The 13,984-nt window shown below is 35.5% G+C and overlaps 1 protein-coding gene across 3 annotated transcripts; it reads left to right on the forward strand.

Annotated features, from left to right (window-relative positions):
• Positions 1-928: 928 nt before the first annotated feature.
• On the forward strand, positions 929-12,831 carry LOC105334903 (B2 bradykinin receptor). 3 transcript variants are annotated; one of them, XM_034468228.2, is made up of 2 exons: positions 929-1,088; positions 10,005-12,831. In XM_034468228.2, exon 2 carries the CDS (start codon positions 10,034-10,036, stop codon positions 11,249-11,251), a length of 1,218 nt encoding a protein of 405 aa, XP_034324119.2. In that variant the 5' UTR covers positions 929-1,088; positions 10,005-10,033; the 3' UTR covers positions 11,252-12,831. The 3 variants fall into 3 exon arrangements, with proteins under 3 accessions (XP_034324119.2, XP_065942892.1, XP_034324120.2); XM_066086820.1 differs by lacking the exon at positions 929-1,088 and adding an exon at positions 4,393-4,643; XM_034468229.2 differs by lacking the exon at positions 929-1,088 and adding an exon at positions 4,395-4,736.
• The last annotated feature ends 1,153 nt before the right edge of the window (positions 12,832-13,984 follow it).

Genomic DNA, 13,984 nt, shown 5'->3' on the forward strand with positions numbered 1-13,984 from the left:
GCGGGATAACTCGCACAAAGAAACGCTTTGGCTGGATACGTTACATGTAGGTTCATGTGCGGATCTAGAAGGGAATGGGGGGTGGGGAGTGGGATTCCCTGGAAAGTTTAAACTGTTAAAATTCACAGAGTAAAATTAATGAAAATAGTCTTAGGACTCCCCCTCAAAGAAAACAAAATTATCCCTCGGACCCCCCCCCCCCCCCCGAAAAAATTTCTGGACCTGCGCATAAGGTTCATTAATCAATGATAGAATTAATTAATATCTGATTACATCTCTGTCATCTAACAAAGTGAATACGAACGAAAACTTATAACAAGTTAGTACTGGTCTGCATTAAAAGAATATACATTATTTCTGAATGAAAATTAAAATGTAATTCATAACCGTACACGTGTTATTGTATCGAATTTCCAATTGTATAGTTTGATTAATGACTGCTTGAACAACTTTTCTGTAAGTTTTTTACTTTTATGAAATGATTGTAAAATGATAAACTACATTTGCATTAAAGCTATGACATCGTTGACAGCTATATAATGTTCACACCGTGTCATACTTAAAGTTAGTTTTGGCGAGGCATTAGATGATAAATTATTCATTTATCTCGCTGAATGAAATATATATATACTTTTCATGAAACGTAAGATGAATAACTAGCTCGTAAAAGAATCATCTGCCCAATTCTTATACTGTACGCGCCGGAAGAAATTCGATCCATACCCATCAATGAAAAAAAATTCAGAAGTACATGTTGGATAATTAAAAAATAACAAGTTTGGAATTAAAATCATTTCTATGATGTCAAAAACATGATAACAAACAAAACTAAAGTGGGGAAAAAAGAAAATGGGGCTATGGCTGTAAAACACAGCATGTGCCTGCGGGACACCTCTTCTTTCGACCGCATTCCGCTGGCATAGAAACTAATTTGGGATGCAACGGATCAGAGACTTGCGCCTGCGCCGAAATCAAGGTTGACCTGATTTGATTCATGTAAAAATAGCACAAGCACACGATCCGGCTGTTGAGCCGGGACTTCACGGCTGTGAGAGAGGCGAACAAAGACTATTATTACTGTTCTGCAGGTAAGTATTGCATTATTTTAGATACTGGATTAAAACTGTCAGGTAGATTATCGCTGTTAACTCATTATAAAAGTGTTAGCGGTATTGGTATCTATATCGCCGGCCTACATGTAGTTGGTTGCCTGTGTTTTCTTACGAGTCAGCTGATGGTGTTTCGTAATACCTTATGCGGCTCTAGTTATTTCTGTACAATGCATGTTTGCACATTTAAATACATTTTGTAATGCATCAATACGAATTGCTGGACAACCACTGACCTTCACTCAATCGTTAAATAGGTCACCTCTGGGTTAGACTAGTCGATCAATTGTCCGGAGAACTGCTAGCAGACGAAAAAATAACAGCGTGGATCCAAGAGAGGTGTCAACTCTCTTGCTGCGCAAATAGACCTATTTTACATAAAATCATTAAAAAAGGTTTCCAGTAACAACCCGGCAATTAGAAGGCCTATGTTACAAAAAAATATATCGGGCAATATTCTTTTTTTTCATATAGACTGACGCATAATAAGTCGCTACATGTCCACATCTGTTGCAGATTATTTTATCACTAGGAAAATTAATATTAGTCATTTACATGTTTGGGTTTAACTAGGGGTCGCAAACAAGTTCAAGGTCGGCAAAATCATAAAATGTAAACAAGAATCAAGGATTTTAAATATGTATTTGAATCTGCTCTAAATGTCACTTGGAATTTATAAATGCTTGGCATTTATAAGTAATAAGAGCATCTACTATTGCTATTACAAAGTTTATGTTGGTATAATGGTGGTATGAAGTGGAATTTGAACGACTTATTGTCTTGCAATTAACTGTCGAGATAGATTTTAAGTACCCTTCATTAGTGCGTGTTTTCGGGTTTTATTATTAACGGATTTGGATGTTATAAACTATATATCTTAACCGTTAATTAAAGTAGGCTATTAAACATAGCTTTAAAGAAAAAAAAACCCGGATGACAATCGTTTAGCAATTTAATATCTAGGGTGACGGAAATATGATCCGATAACGAAGAAGTCAATATAAATTGCCTAGGATGCAGTTCCTCTAACAAAAGAAAATGTAAATATTTTTTGGTTGAATGTATATGTTTAAAGAAATTAATGGCGCGGTTCTGCCAGAGTGTCATATATTTTGCCAGGTTTCAATGTTTTATGTGTATGAAGTCCTTTAAAGAGCTAATCTCGCCAAGAACTGGAACTTTTCTACGCAGTGATTCCGTCGACATTATCAGCTTGGTCCCCGGTACTTTTCCTGTTTGTAACCTTTTCGCTCTCTGAATACTTTAAAAAAATCTCGTTATTAAATGTGTTGTGTTGTTGTTGGGGGACGTGAAAATTTCTAGGTCAGTGACCTTCACCCTTAGGATGGTTTAGGAGTCAGTGACAAGTTAGTCCCCTGTCGTAAACCATGAGGCTTTATTAATAGGATCTAGTAACACGTGGTGCAGTTGTAGCTAGAAAACCAGCATCTGTAGATAGCGACTCTTGTTTACCAACAGAAACTTTACATGTAAATCAATCAAAAGTAACACAAATGTCAACATTTTCTTATGTATATTTTTGTTAAAGTCAGACGAAACGTTCCTTGAAAAATGATGATTATTTTTCAAATTTTCAACGGCCTCATCAAAGTAACACAAATGTCAACATTTTTTATGTATATTTTTGTTAAAGTCAGACGAAACGTTCCTTGAAAAATGATGATTATTTTTCAAATTTTCAACGGCCTGATAATATACTAAATAAAATTATTATTATTTATTATCATTTTAAAAAAATGATTATAAAAATATATATATTCTTAAAAAAATATATCGGAAATTCGAGTGTATTTTAAATAAGATTATATATAGGGAATTACATACAATAGTATCTTGCACAAATGCCTGGTAATGTACCCAAATTTTTTGCAAGAAAGCTTGTCAAACTAGTAGAATATCAGTCACAAATTCCTGGAAAAATTATATGAAAATGAGGAACGTGTCGTATGAGTCAAGCGGAGATACGGGTTGTTCAGATCTGTAAGGATGTATTTTAACATGTATACGTGAATTTGATGTTATATGTACGTCTTTAATTTAAAACTTTGTTTTGTGTTTTCTCCAAAATTTAGTCTCCATATCAAGCAGTACCCGATTTTTTGCAACTTCCACCCCTTAAAAAAAACCAAAATTTGAGTAAGCTCAAAAATATCAGTATTGTCCCTATTTATTTTTTGGGAAATTGACAGTCTGTACACTTCTGTGAAGAGAATGTCATACCCTCCCCCATCTCCTCCAAAAAAGTTCTTCACCAGTCTCCGCTCTGTTTACCTCCATCTTGATTTAATTATGACTGTAACGATTGTCCAACATAAAACTAGTCGTTGTTTTACCTGCAGTGTCGTGAAGTCTAGACTTGTTGATGTCAGTGGTTTATTATTCCTAGTTCTGCCAACAGAAACATTTTTGGAGAACGGGCGGAGTTTTTAATTCAAATTCTTTATGTTTCATATAAAAAGATTATTTTTGTCCAAATAGAACCATTTTAACAAGACCTTGGAATTTCGGTTGGACGTAGCTATCTATTTCTTGCGTCAAAACAAGTTGACACGGTTTCAAGCTAAATATGCACCGATTGCGTAGTCTTAGCTCAAAAGCCAGACAAATCTTGTTGATTTGAAAAAACCATGGCTGAGTGGCCAGCAATGAAATAGACAGGCCTACGTCACATTGCTACCCAAAGTCCAAGATCTTGTTAAAATGGTTTCAAGATTACGTGAAATCGTAGCCTTTGGAACATCAAGTTTTTGATATGGCACACAACTACTTCACTGGAATATTTCATGCACAAATTAAACGCCGCGAAGTCCCCATCGCCACAGATCAGGCCTTAATGATGTATCAGGGTCACGTGGACCCACAGAGGTTATTTAATGTTACAGATAATTCACACAAAGAAATCCTAGCTGACGGCAGAAAAAAATAGCTTTTACAGAATTAGATCGATTTTAACCAGGCCAGTGATTGCCTGCAGCTAATTAGATGGTAATTAAATCAAGTGTGTGTGTGCACAAACTGTCACTGATAAAAACACAGGTTAAAAAATCGTGGATTCATGTTTTACCTTAATGCGCATAAAAAACTAAAAAAAAATCCCAATATATGGAATCTAATTTCACACTCTTGTATTAGGCGATATATATTGTATTGTATGAATTGTGCTATTTATGAACAAATTAAACTGTAAAAATAAATAACTGATCTATATCACAAACAAAATGCCATTTAAAACTATTGAAGTTCTGATCTAATTCTATAACATGAATTTGCTCTTGCTGCTCAACTGTTCGGTGTCGGATTGGACGAAATTCGGCTATGAATAGCGTTAAATGGCCTTGAATCGTACATATTGTTCATACATGTATCTAGGCCAGTAAGCTGTTTAATCTAGCAGGCTCAGTCCATGTGGTTTGTCGGAGTTTAAAACCAGGAGAATGAAAAAATGTATTTCAAAACAAATGGATATCATTTTCTGATCTAAGTGTGGACGCGAATTGACCTCCCGTGGACGGGGTTAGTGTATTTACCTGTGCCAGCGATTCGTTTCGTCTTATTGACACAAAAAACAAAGCTTTATTTACCTTAGAGCACCCTTTGTAACTGAAGGTAAGATTGATCTAAAACAGTCGATTACCTGTGATTTAAAAATAAGTCAATATAAATAAGTGCATGAAAGACTCAAGAGTTAGGATCCATTTTAATCATGAAGAGATAAATGTAGATAGTAATTTAAAAATAACACCCGAGAACCTGTATACACGTTGCATCAATGTGCTTAGTCAGTACATTCTGGACGTCTTGTGTCCTTCGTTAACGAAAGGATCAACATGTATGTACACAGTCGTAAAGAAGCTCAGACGTTCAAGGGTGTCTCAAGTTACATGTACAGATAATACACACATCATACCACGGCGCGGCCTTGTGACAATTGGGGAAATTATAAAAAAAATTTATATGATGTCATGTAGGTATTAGATCTATATCAACATGTCTGCATGTACAGTTGGATGTCGGGGGGGGGGGGGGGGGGGGGGTTCGGTGAAAGGGACTGAGTAGTTCTTTAATACGTTAAGTTTTACATATCAACAGTGAATATTATTTAAGCAGTAAAGTACATGTATGCATATTTTAGATGTTGACTAACTTGAGAACATTACATGCACGTACGATCTTGCATACACTGTACATGTATATACAATGTATATATAGTAACATGTACTAAGCATTATGACAGTTTCATACAATCGTGTAATTTCATTATATTAAAAATAATTTTCCATTTTACAAGCTTTAAATTTCCCGTATTAAACAATCCCATTAATTAGGATTTATTCCACACTATAAGTGGTGCCTTTAGGATTTATTCCACACTATAAGTGGTGCCTTTAGGATTTATTCCACACTATAAGTGGTGCCTTTCATTTGACCTGGATATCTCGAGACTTTGTTACAGCACTTTCACGTCCCAGCGATTATACGACCCAGATCTTGCCGAAGTCTTTGTTTGCCAAAAACACGTTTGCCCTTGAGTGATGTCAAGTCTATCATGAAGCACAGTTTTCTGCCATTAAAACAAAATCCAGTTAACACCAACTTGTATAAGTTGGAAGACGCCTGGGCCCTCCTTCGAGCTCTGACCCAGTTCCGATCTTCTGGAGCACATTGATGACTTCTGGGAATCGTAGCATGCTGGTTTTACACATTGTGATAAAATGCGCAACTTAAAAAATTTTGAGAGAACCTGCGTTTTTATTCTGAATCTTGATCCTGCGTTTTACAACAGTAAATTGATCTCTTTTTTCGCAGTTTCAAAATAGAAACTTGCATAATGAAACTGTACCTATCTCGATGGATCAGTGATATTATCAATGAAGATCGCTTAAAAGTCATACTTATGTTATATCAGTGAGGCCTGAATCATTGCTATCTTTCGAACAATTGAAGGAATGATGTAAAACACATTATGAACTGGCGCTTCTAATCAAAATATGTGTAAAAAAAGGTACTCCGTGCTATAAAATAACATTTGAGTGTTTTTGAGTAATAGTCTAAAATTTGATGACATTTAAGGTTTTTCTAGATATTTTTAGATGATCTAAGAATGTAGACTAATCATACGGTGAGTTGTCGGACTGGTCTTGTTATTTTTAGAAGAACCGTAGTATAGACTTCATCTTCGAATAATTTAGGTAGAAAGCTTCTATGTTTCAAATTAAAACAAAATTTCTAGAAGGATCGAGGATCGAAGGCGGAAGAGAAACATTGACAGTCGGAACCCGTTTTATTGTCTGACCCTATCCGCGTGAACTATTATTTCCGCACGGCTCTCGGGCCTTGTCACAAGCTACCGATAACCGAAAACTTGACGCATGCCCGGAATTCCAAAGTCTGTTCTATCTCCCGCAGAATAGAGAGCCTAGCAGAGTTCAGCTGGCAGAAGTTGTAATTCTTCGTAAAGCTGATGCATTCTATTCTCACGATCAGTACCATTACACGAGATTTGACTGGACATAAATTGTATTCCCCCTGGGCTGCCTGTTTACTGATTTTCTCTTCTAATTGCGGCATATATTTTCCTTTTCTTTACATCTATGCCAACATTAATCAGTTTTCTGCAAGAGACACGACAACACATCATTTGTTTTCTCAGCAATATATGTTATGTGTGGAAGGGGCATTATCGAATTGGTCCAAACGACGGGACATGGCATGGTATCCTAACCCAAATAATGAACAATAAACATTTATGTACTTAAAGGTTACCTTTGTTTTTCTGTAATATGATCCCAATTTAAACCAGTCTTTCTAAAGAAATTGAGTCAAAATATGAGCAATAAATTGGAGTTTATTGAAGTTTATACAAGTGGCCGCATTTCCGAAATGTCCATCCCCGTTTTAAGAAAATATTATCGTATTAATGAAAGTTGCCAATCATTATATGGCTAAGAAAATAATGAACACATTTAGCTAGTAATTGAAATTAATCAGGGCTCCCAGATATATATAATCTATACGATGGGTGCCACTCAGAGGCTGTTATTATGTCGGTGAATATGGTGACCTCAATATCGGAAGAGAGATTGTGCACAAGAAAAAATAAATACTCAAGCACGGTTATATGCGTGACGAGATTCTAGTGTTTGTTCTAAGTGTTTTGATAAAAAAAAACCGTAAAGAAGGAAATTGAACACTTTAAAACAATTTAAAGATGGATATAAGTAGGTAACTGTTACGTTTTCATATGATGGACATTTGAAGATTTTCAAAACTGTCTCTATTTGGTCATATAGAACCATTTTAAAAGAGCTTGGACTTTGGATATAGAACTATTTTAACAAGAGCTTGGACTTTGGGTAGATGTGCCAAGGAGCAATGTGACGTAGGCCTGTCTATTTCATTGCTGGACACTCAGCCATTGCTCTTTGAAATCAACAAGATTTGTCTGGCTTTTGAGCTAAGGCTACGCACTCGGTTCATATTTCTCTTGAAACCGCGTGATTTTTAACTTGTTTTGACGCAAGAAATAGATAGCTACGTCCAACCGAAAGTCCAAGGTCTTGTTTAAATGGTTCTACAATCGATTTCAAACAGGTGGTAAAATTTCTCTTCTGGATGAAAAGTTTTACGCCTGTCATTGAACAATAGCATTGCAAAAGGTAACGCCCACCGATCCCGAAGAAAGCAAATACAATATTGACTGTGTTCACCCACCGGAACGTGTTCAATACACAAACTCAATACAAAGTTCGATTTACGTCTCAATGTCATAATTGCACCCAAAATCCCGTCAGCCACGTGACCGATCAAAATGATCTCCCCTTGAAGACAGGAAAACTTAATTTAAGACTTCGATATTTTCTGTTATTACTTTTCTGGTTGATAAAAAAAAAAAGACGTGTGTGTATCATGTAAGACACTTAATTTCAATAAACTAACTGGTAGTTACTTAATATATATATTATACGAATTTTGTTTTATTCAGTATTCCTTTAAAATGTTAACTAATACAATACATGAAAAATGGGATTAAAAGAAGTATCCATTGATTCGAGTTATATTTCATTTCAAAATTCTCTCTCTCTCTCTCTCTCTCTCTCTCTCTCTCTCTCTCTCTCTCTCTCTCTCTCTCTCTCGTAATGGCTACCAAAGATCGTAATGGCTACCAAAGATTGCTTTTAAAATTGCAAGTTTTACGTTAATCACCTATTTTACTCAAATGTAAAATATTTGCTTTGTCCAAAATGCAATGTCTAAAAATAAAATGTACGACATTGAATTTTACTTTTGCCAAGATTTTTCATTATTTTAAGGGGATTCAGTTTTTTCTTAATTTGATCAAATTGAATGAGACATATCTATTCATCAGCAACAAATTAAGAAAGCGCAATTACACATTAATTTAAAAATGACTTATGGGAAAAGATATAATTTCCGGGTAGCGCTTTGATCCGAGTACGATCCCCGTGATCAGTAGTGGTTGTACGTGAGAGGGTATGGTGGTCGCCCAATCGGACACGTGGGTTTTCTCCGGGTACTCTGGCTTCCTCTCAATTTTATACACCGAGTGGACTAGAAAACGTCTTCAGTTTCTTATACGTTCCAGTGGGTGAACACAGTCAATCGTATTTGCTTTCTTCGGGATCGTTGGGCGTTACCTTTTGCAATGCTATTGTTCAATGACAGGCGTAAAACTTTTCACCCAGAAGAGAAATTTTACCACCTGTTTGAAATCGATTGTATTTGGACAAAAGAAGAAAACCCAAGTCAGACTTGAGAGCCCACAACTCGCATACCTCACAATGGCGGTGTCCATTTCTCATCAAGGATTTAGCATTTTGTTAATTTAATTTTACGCTGAGTCTGTTGCCTAATACACAGACTATATTTATATTAAATATACATAATTCATACGAAAAAGAGAGAGATCAGTTTGCAAGAAATTGTGTGACAAAGAGGTGGACGGTCTACCGATGGTTGGTATTAGCCAATGAGAATTCAAGTTGACAGCGGTAGACGTGCACTGTTTCGTAAACAGATAAGTTATATGATGATGTGTTTAATATTGTTATAATGTATTTTGTCTTTTCCCATTGTTTGCGGTACCATAGCAATAGTTTTGTCCGTATATCAAATCGGCTATATGATACAGTGTTAAGATGTTGATGTACATTGTACATCATTCACAACAAAATGAAACGTAAAGAAAATTAAAATCGATTAGGTGGAACAGAAAGTAATAGCATCATATCAAAGATACTGAGCACAATGAGGCTGTTTACTCATTTTTTGGCAACTTGAACTTTATTTTATTGAAAGTTTGATATATCTAAATAAAAAATAATAATAAAGAAAACGTGAGGAGGTAAGATAAATGAAAACAAACGATTTATAATTGAAATAGAAGAATGACCTATTTGCCGTTTTTATTTTGGCATGTCAGGTTGATTTAATGATGGCTAATTTAGTTTGCTAATTGCTCTGTTAATGTATGCATCCATGTAAAAAGTTTTGATTTATATGACATGTGCCCGTTTAAAAATGCTTGAATTTATGTTTTGCTTTCTAAGAAGATATACGTATAAAAAACAGCAAAGTGTTGTTCCGCCCGTAAGATTTCGGTATGGTTATACTAAAGAACAGTATAGGTTGAAGAGTTTTAGAGTACTAGTACACTGCAGGTGTGTGTGTTTACCTGTACGATTTATTTAATGAGTATGTGGTTATACTTTCGTAAGATAGGACTCGGTATACATGTACCCTGCTTGTGACTTTTCTCTTTGAGTAGAAACGTCCAATAAGAATGGTTCTGTATGGTATCGATCGATGATGCCAAGTTCCTTGTATATAAACTGAAGTCTTCCTATTGCCTTTCAGAAATGAGCTGAGACGACCAGATAGCAGCAATGGATTCAGACATAGAGCCTGACAGCGACAAGAAGGACATCGTCGTCATCATCCGATGTGTCATCGTCGTCATTGTCGGCATCATCTGCATCACCGGCAACCTGCTGGTCATCAGAACCCTCATCTTCTTCAAGTACCCCAAAATACCCATGTACGTGGCAGTGGGTGGCCTAGCGACGGCGGATATCGTTCGCGCAATCTTCGAGGTGCCTTATTTTGTTATTATCTGGACAAAGAACGGTAAACTTTTAACTGCGGATTGGTGCAAAACAGTTTATTATCTGCGGGATGTTAGCATGTATGTGGCCGTGTGTCATCTGGTGGGGCTAAGTGTACTTCGTTGTATTTTACTGAATGACAGAATGCACATGAGATCGTACGTGAGGCACGCCTTCATCGGCTCCATCGTGATCTGGACTATCATCCTACTGATGAACATCCCCGGTATCAAGGACTCTTCCAAAAAGATGGGCGTGTGCATTGAGGAAAACACCGACTTAAAAACCGCCACGGAACAGAAAGAGTGGCTGCAATTGACGTTCTCTTACGGATTGCCAATTATAGTTATTGGTGTTGTGTATTTTTTGACACATTATTTTTCGAAAAAGTTTTTCGCGGACAGCTACTCTCGTCGAGAGCGACGTTTGTCTAGGATGGTCAGTCTTTTAATCCTGACTTGGATCATCTTTAAGCTACCTTTTGAAATCACTCGAATGATTACTTTCTATAAATCTCGGAAACTGGAGGAGATCATGTCCATTCCTTTAGAGGAACAAACTGATTTGAAAGGTATGACCGATAGCTTTGAATCGTATCTGAATTTACACAAAGTGGAACAAATGGTGGAGTGCATCTCTTTAATAGACTTGGCAGCAAGACCAATAATATACAATAAGTTTTCTCACTACTTTAGTAGAAGTTTCAGTGAGGTAATAAACTGTACCAGCTGCCAGAACAACCAAACGCCCAAACGTGCCTACCGGAAGCAGCGCAGCGCTGACAGCAACTGTACCACCGTCACCGACGCCGGCAGCGCCGATGCGCCGCTCAATGTGTGCAGTGTAGAGAAGTTTACCGGAAGTGAAGAAGAAAAAATAAATAACAAAATTTTCAGTAAAGATACCGGACATCCGGAACCAGTGTATCTTGACGATGACGTCATTGTCGTGTTGCCACGTGAAGACCCAATAGAACGCATGCCATCGTCGGCAATATAAAATTCTGTATGCATGTATGATTTACGCTATGTGTATATGCTCAAGTTTATACTCGTTTTTTCGCATAGTTTGTTTTTCATTGTAAATAGACTCTGTTCATATTTTGAATGGCGGCCGTATGGTAATTGTGAATTCCATCCTCAGAAGCAAAATACCTCACAGATCCCTTGAATGCTCAAATTCCAATATTTTTGTTCTAATTTTACAACCTCATGTTATATACCGATTTACCAAAATTAGGTCATGCATGATAACTGACACACAACAAATTTCTTGTACGTATGTGTTTGTTGCAAATAATGTCTCTTGATCGATTTTAAATCCGGTTTGATTGATGTAATTTTAGGATTATGACAATTTAATTGTCAATATTTTGGTTTGATATTTGCGAACATGTAAATGATACTGTTATTTCCTCATTGATATCAAATCGTTATTGTACAATTAATGCTAGAATACCTAAAAGGCTAGAATTTGAAGGGAAAAAATAACCTTTATAAAATAAAACATTAAAACCAACTGAATTTATATGATTAAAAATGTTAATTATTTAAAGAATTTTAAACTTTTTGTTTTTTTAATGTTGAAACTGCGACGAATTCATTTCTTGAATGCTAAAATATTTTATCACAAATACTTTAAGATGTTATTTTTGTATTTTGGTCCGATTTTATCAGTTCCTGACATGTTGGCCTTGGCTGTAGAGTAGCTATTCTGCAATCGGAAACCAGTAAAGATCCATCAAGCTAAGCTCAAGTGAAGGGAAATATTGAACTTGATAAAGTCACCATCTGTCTTAATTGATGCACAACTGTAGCATTCATTAGGGCGACTTTTTCTGTACATTCTGTGTCATCACAATTTTAACATCTTCATTACCATGACCGAGTTGTGACAGCTTAACTATTTTAGGAGATGTCCCCACGTCTCTCAACAAAATGTTCTAGTTTTAAAAACAATATTTTACAGGCAGGTTTTTGATGTACAAAGCTTTATTTTTTGAAGGTTAATGGCGTTTTTGACATGATAGGGCAAGTGTAAATGTTGTAGATTGTACATGAGTACATCCTGCAGTGCTGGCGAGAATATAGGGCATTTTTCACCGATCACTCATTGTACTTACAAAATATGCTTTGTCAATCATTTGTCACACCCTCTTGGTTTACTGTCCAGGAAATATTTGGGTTTTTATTTACTTCTTTCAGCATTAAAGTTAATCAGACGAGATACTGAATCCCGAGTGTATGAATTAGAGTTTTTGTTTTGTTGATGTGTTGATAATTCATGTGTACATCTCATTTATATCAGTATTTTACCAATTTATGAATGTTATGAACTGTGCTTTGTGAATGTACATTGTGAACAGTACATAGGGAGTTGTATGTTATAAAACTGTTATAGTATATTGCTAGACAACACGGGTAGAGGATATGTTCTGGGCTTACTGAAATTACGACTCTCAGTTTGTCGCCTTTATCTGAAAATGTAAACATTGTACTATTGGTTGTATTGTTTTGTGTTAAACGAATCAATATGAATATATTCATTGCTCAGTTATATAAATATTGATAAGCAGAAAACTCTTGTTTTTCATCTTGACATAATGTTCTAGATAGAAATGCGCATGATCAATTAAGTTAAGAAATTCGTAATGTCGCATCTGTGCATATTAAGCACAGATTTTTAAAAAGTGAAATAGATCCTGGTGTAAGGGAACCAATACAATAAGTCGCTAGAGTTTATGTAAATAATTGAATGTTTTTATTGGTATCTCAAGAATTTGTTTGATACCTATTGCACATGCGCAATGACTTGAAAAAATAAATGCGTACGTAATAAATTTGCATATTTTTGAATCGCTTGGTGCGCATCGTTATAGAGAACACATACTTTGGAAAAGGTATTTATTAAAATAGGAACGCTAAATAAAAGGTCGATTTCTATTGCGCCATGGACAGCTTTATACCCCACAGCTAAAAGAATATTTTCTTAAAACTAATAAATGTTGATTGTTTGGATTTACTTAAATAGTTTATCGCTATATCATGTCGCATATATACTTACAAAAATCGGGAAAAGCAGGTCACCATTATACAAATTTAAGTAGTACACGAGTTCTGCTACGATTCTCCCTGTCGAGAGTTATCTTCCTTATTAAAAGGGTCAGTGCACCGTTATCTTATGTTGGCATGCTTTTGCTTTCTGAATTTAGAAATACATAATAAACAAGTGATGTTTTTGCAGATAGCAATGCTAATGCATAGGTTACTTAGGTAAAATATAAATAATTCATGTAATTGGATAATTATTATATTGACTTAAAGCTGCTTCGTATCATTTTTTGCAATATAATCTCAGTTTGAGATTTGGCTCTGGTAGATATTTGGATTAATGCATTTATCAAGTATTGTATAGTCGATAATATATATCTGAAAATTCGGCTTTTAAAGCAAGTTTAAAAGTGTACTAGCGGAGATCAGGTGCAATGCTGTAGCCTCACCATTAAATACCGTCATCTGTATATATATACATGGTATTTGTCAGTCCGTTTTTGTCCGTCGTCGTTTTTCATACATAAGTCGTAATCTTTTGAACGCTTTTATTTTTCTGTATCAGCATCCATGGTTTAAATTCTGATTTTTAGGGTGGGTCTATTTTGTTCATTAGATGAACATTCATTTATTCTTTGGACATATAGTAGGGAAAACGAATATATTAAGTATAAATAGTCAG

Source organism: Magallana gigas, chromosome 6, assembly GCF_963853765.1.
Source record: "Magallana gigas chromosome 6, xbMagGiga1.1, whole genome shotgun sequence".
In the NCBI taxonomy this organism is placed as follows: domain Eukaryota; kingdom Metazoa; phylum Mollusca; class Bivalvia; order Ostreida; family Ostreidae; genus Magallana; species Magallana gigas.

Excerpts from the sequence above, each read along its gene's own strand:
- LOC105334903 (XM_034468228.2), top strand. The coding sequence starts at position 10,034 with ATGGATTCAGACATAGAGCCTGACAGCGACAAGAAGGACATCGTCGTC.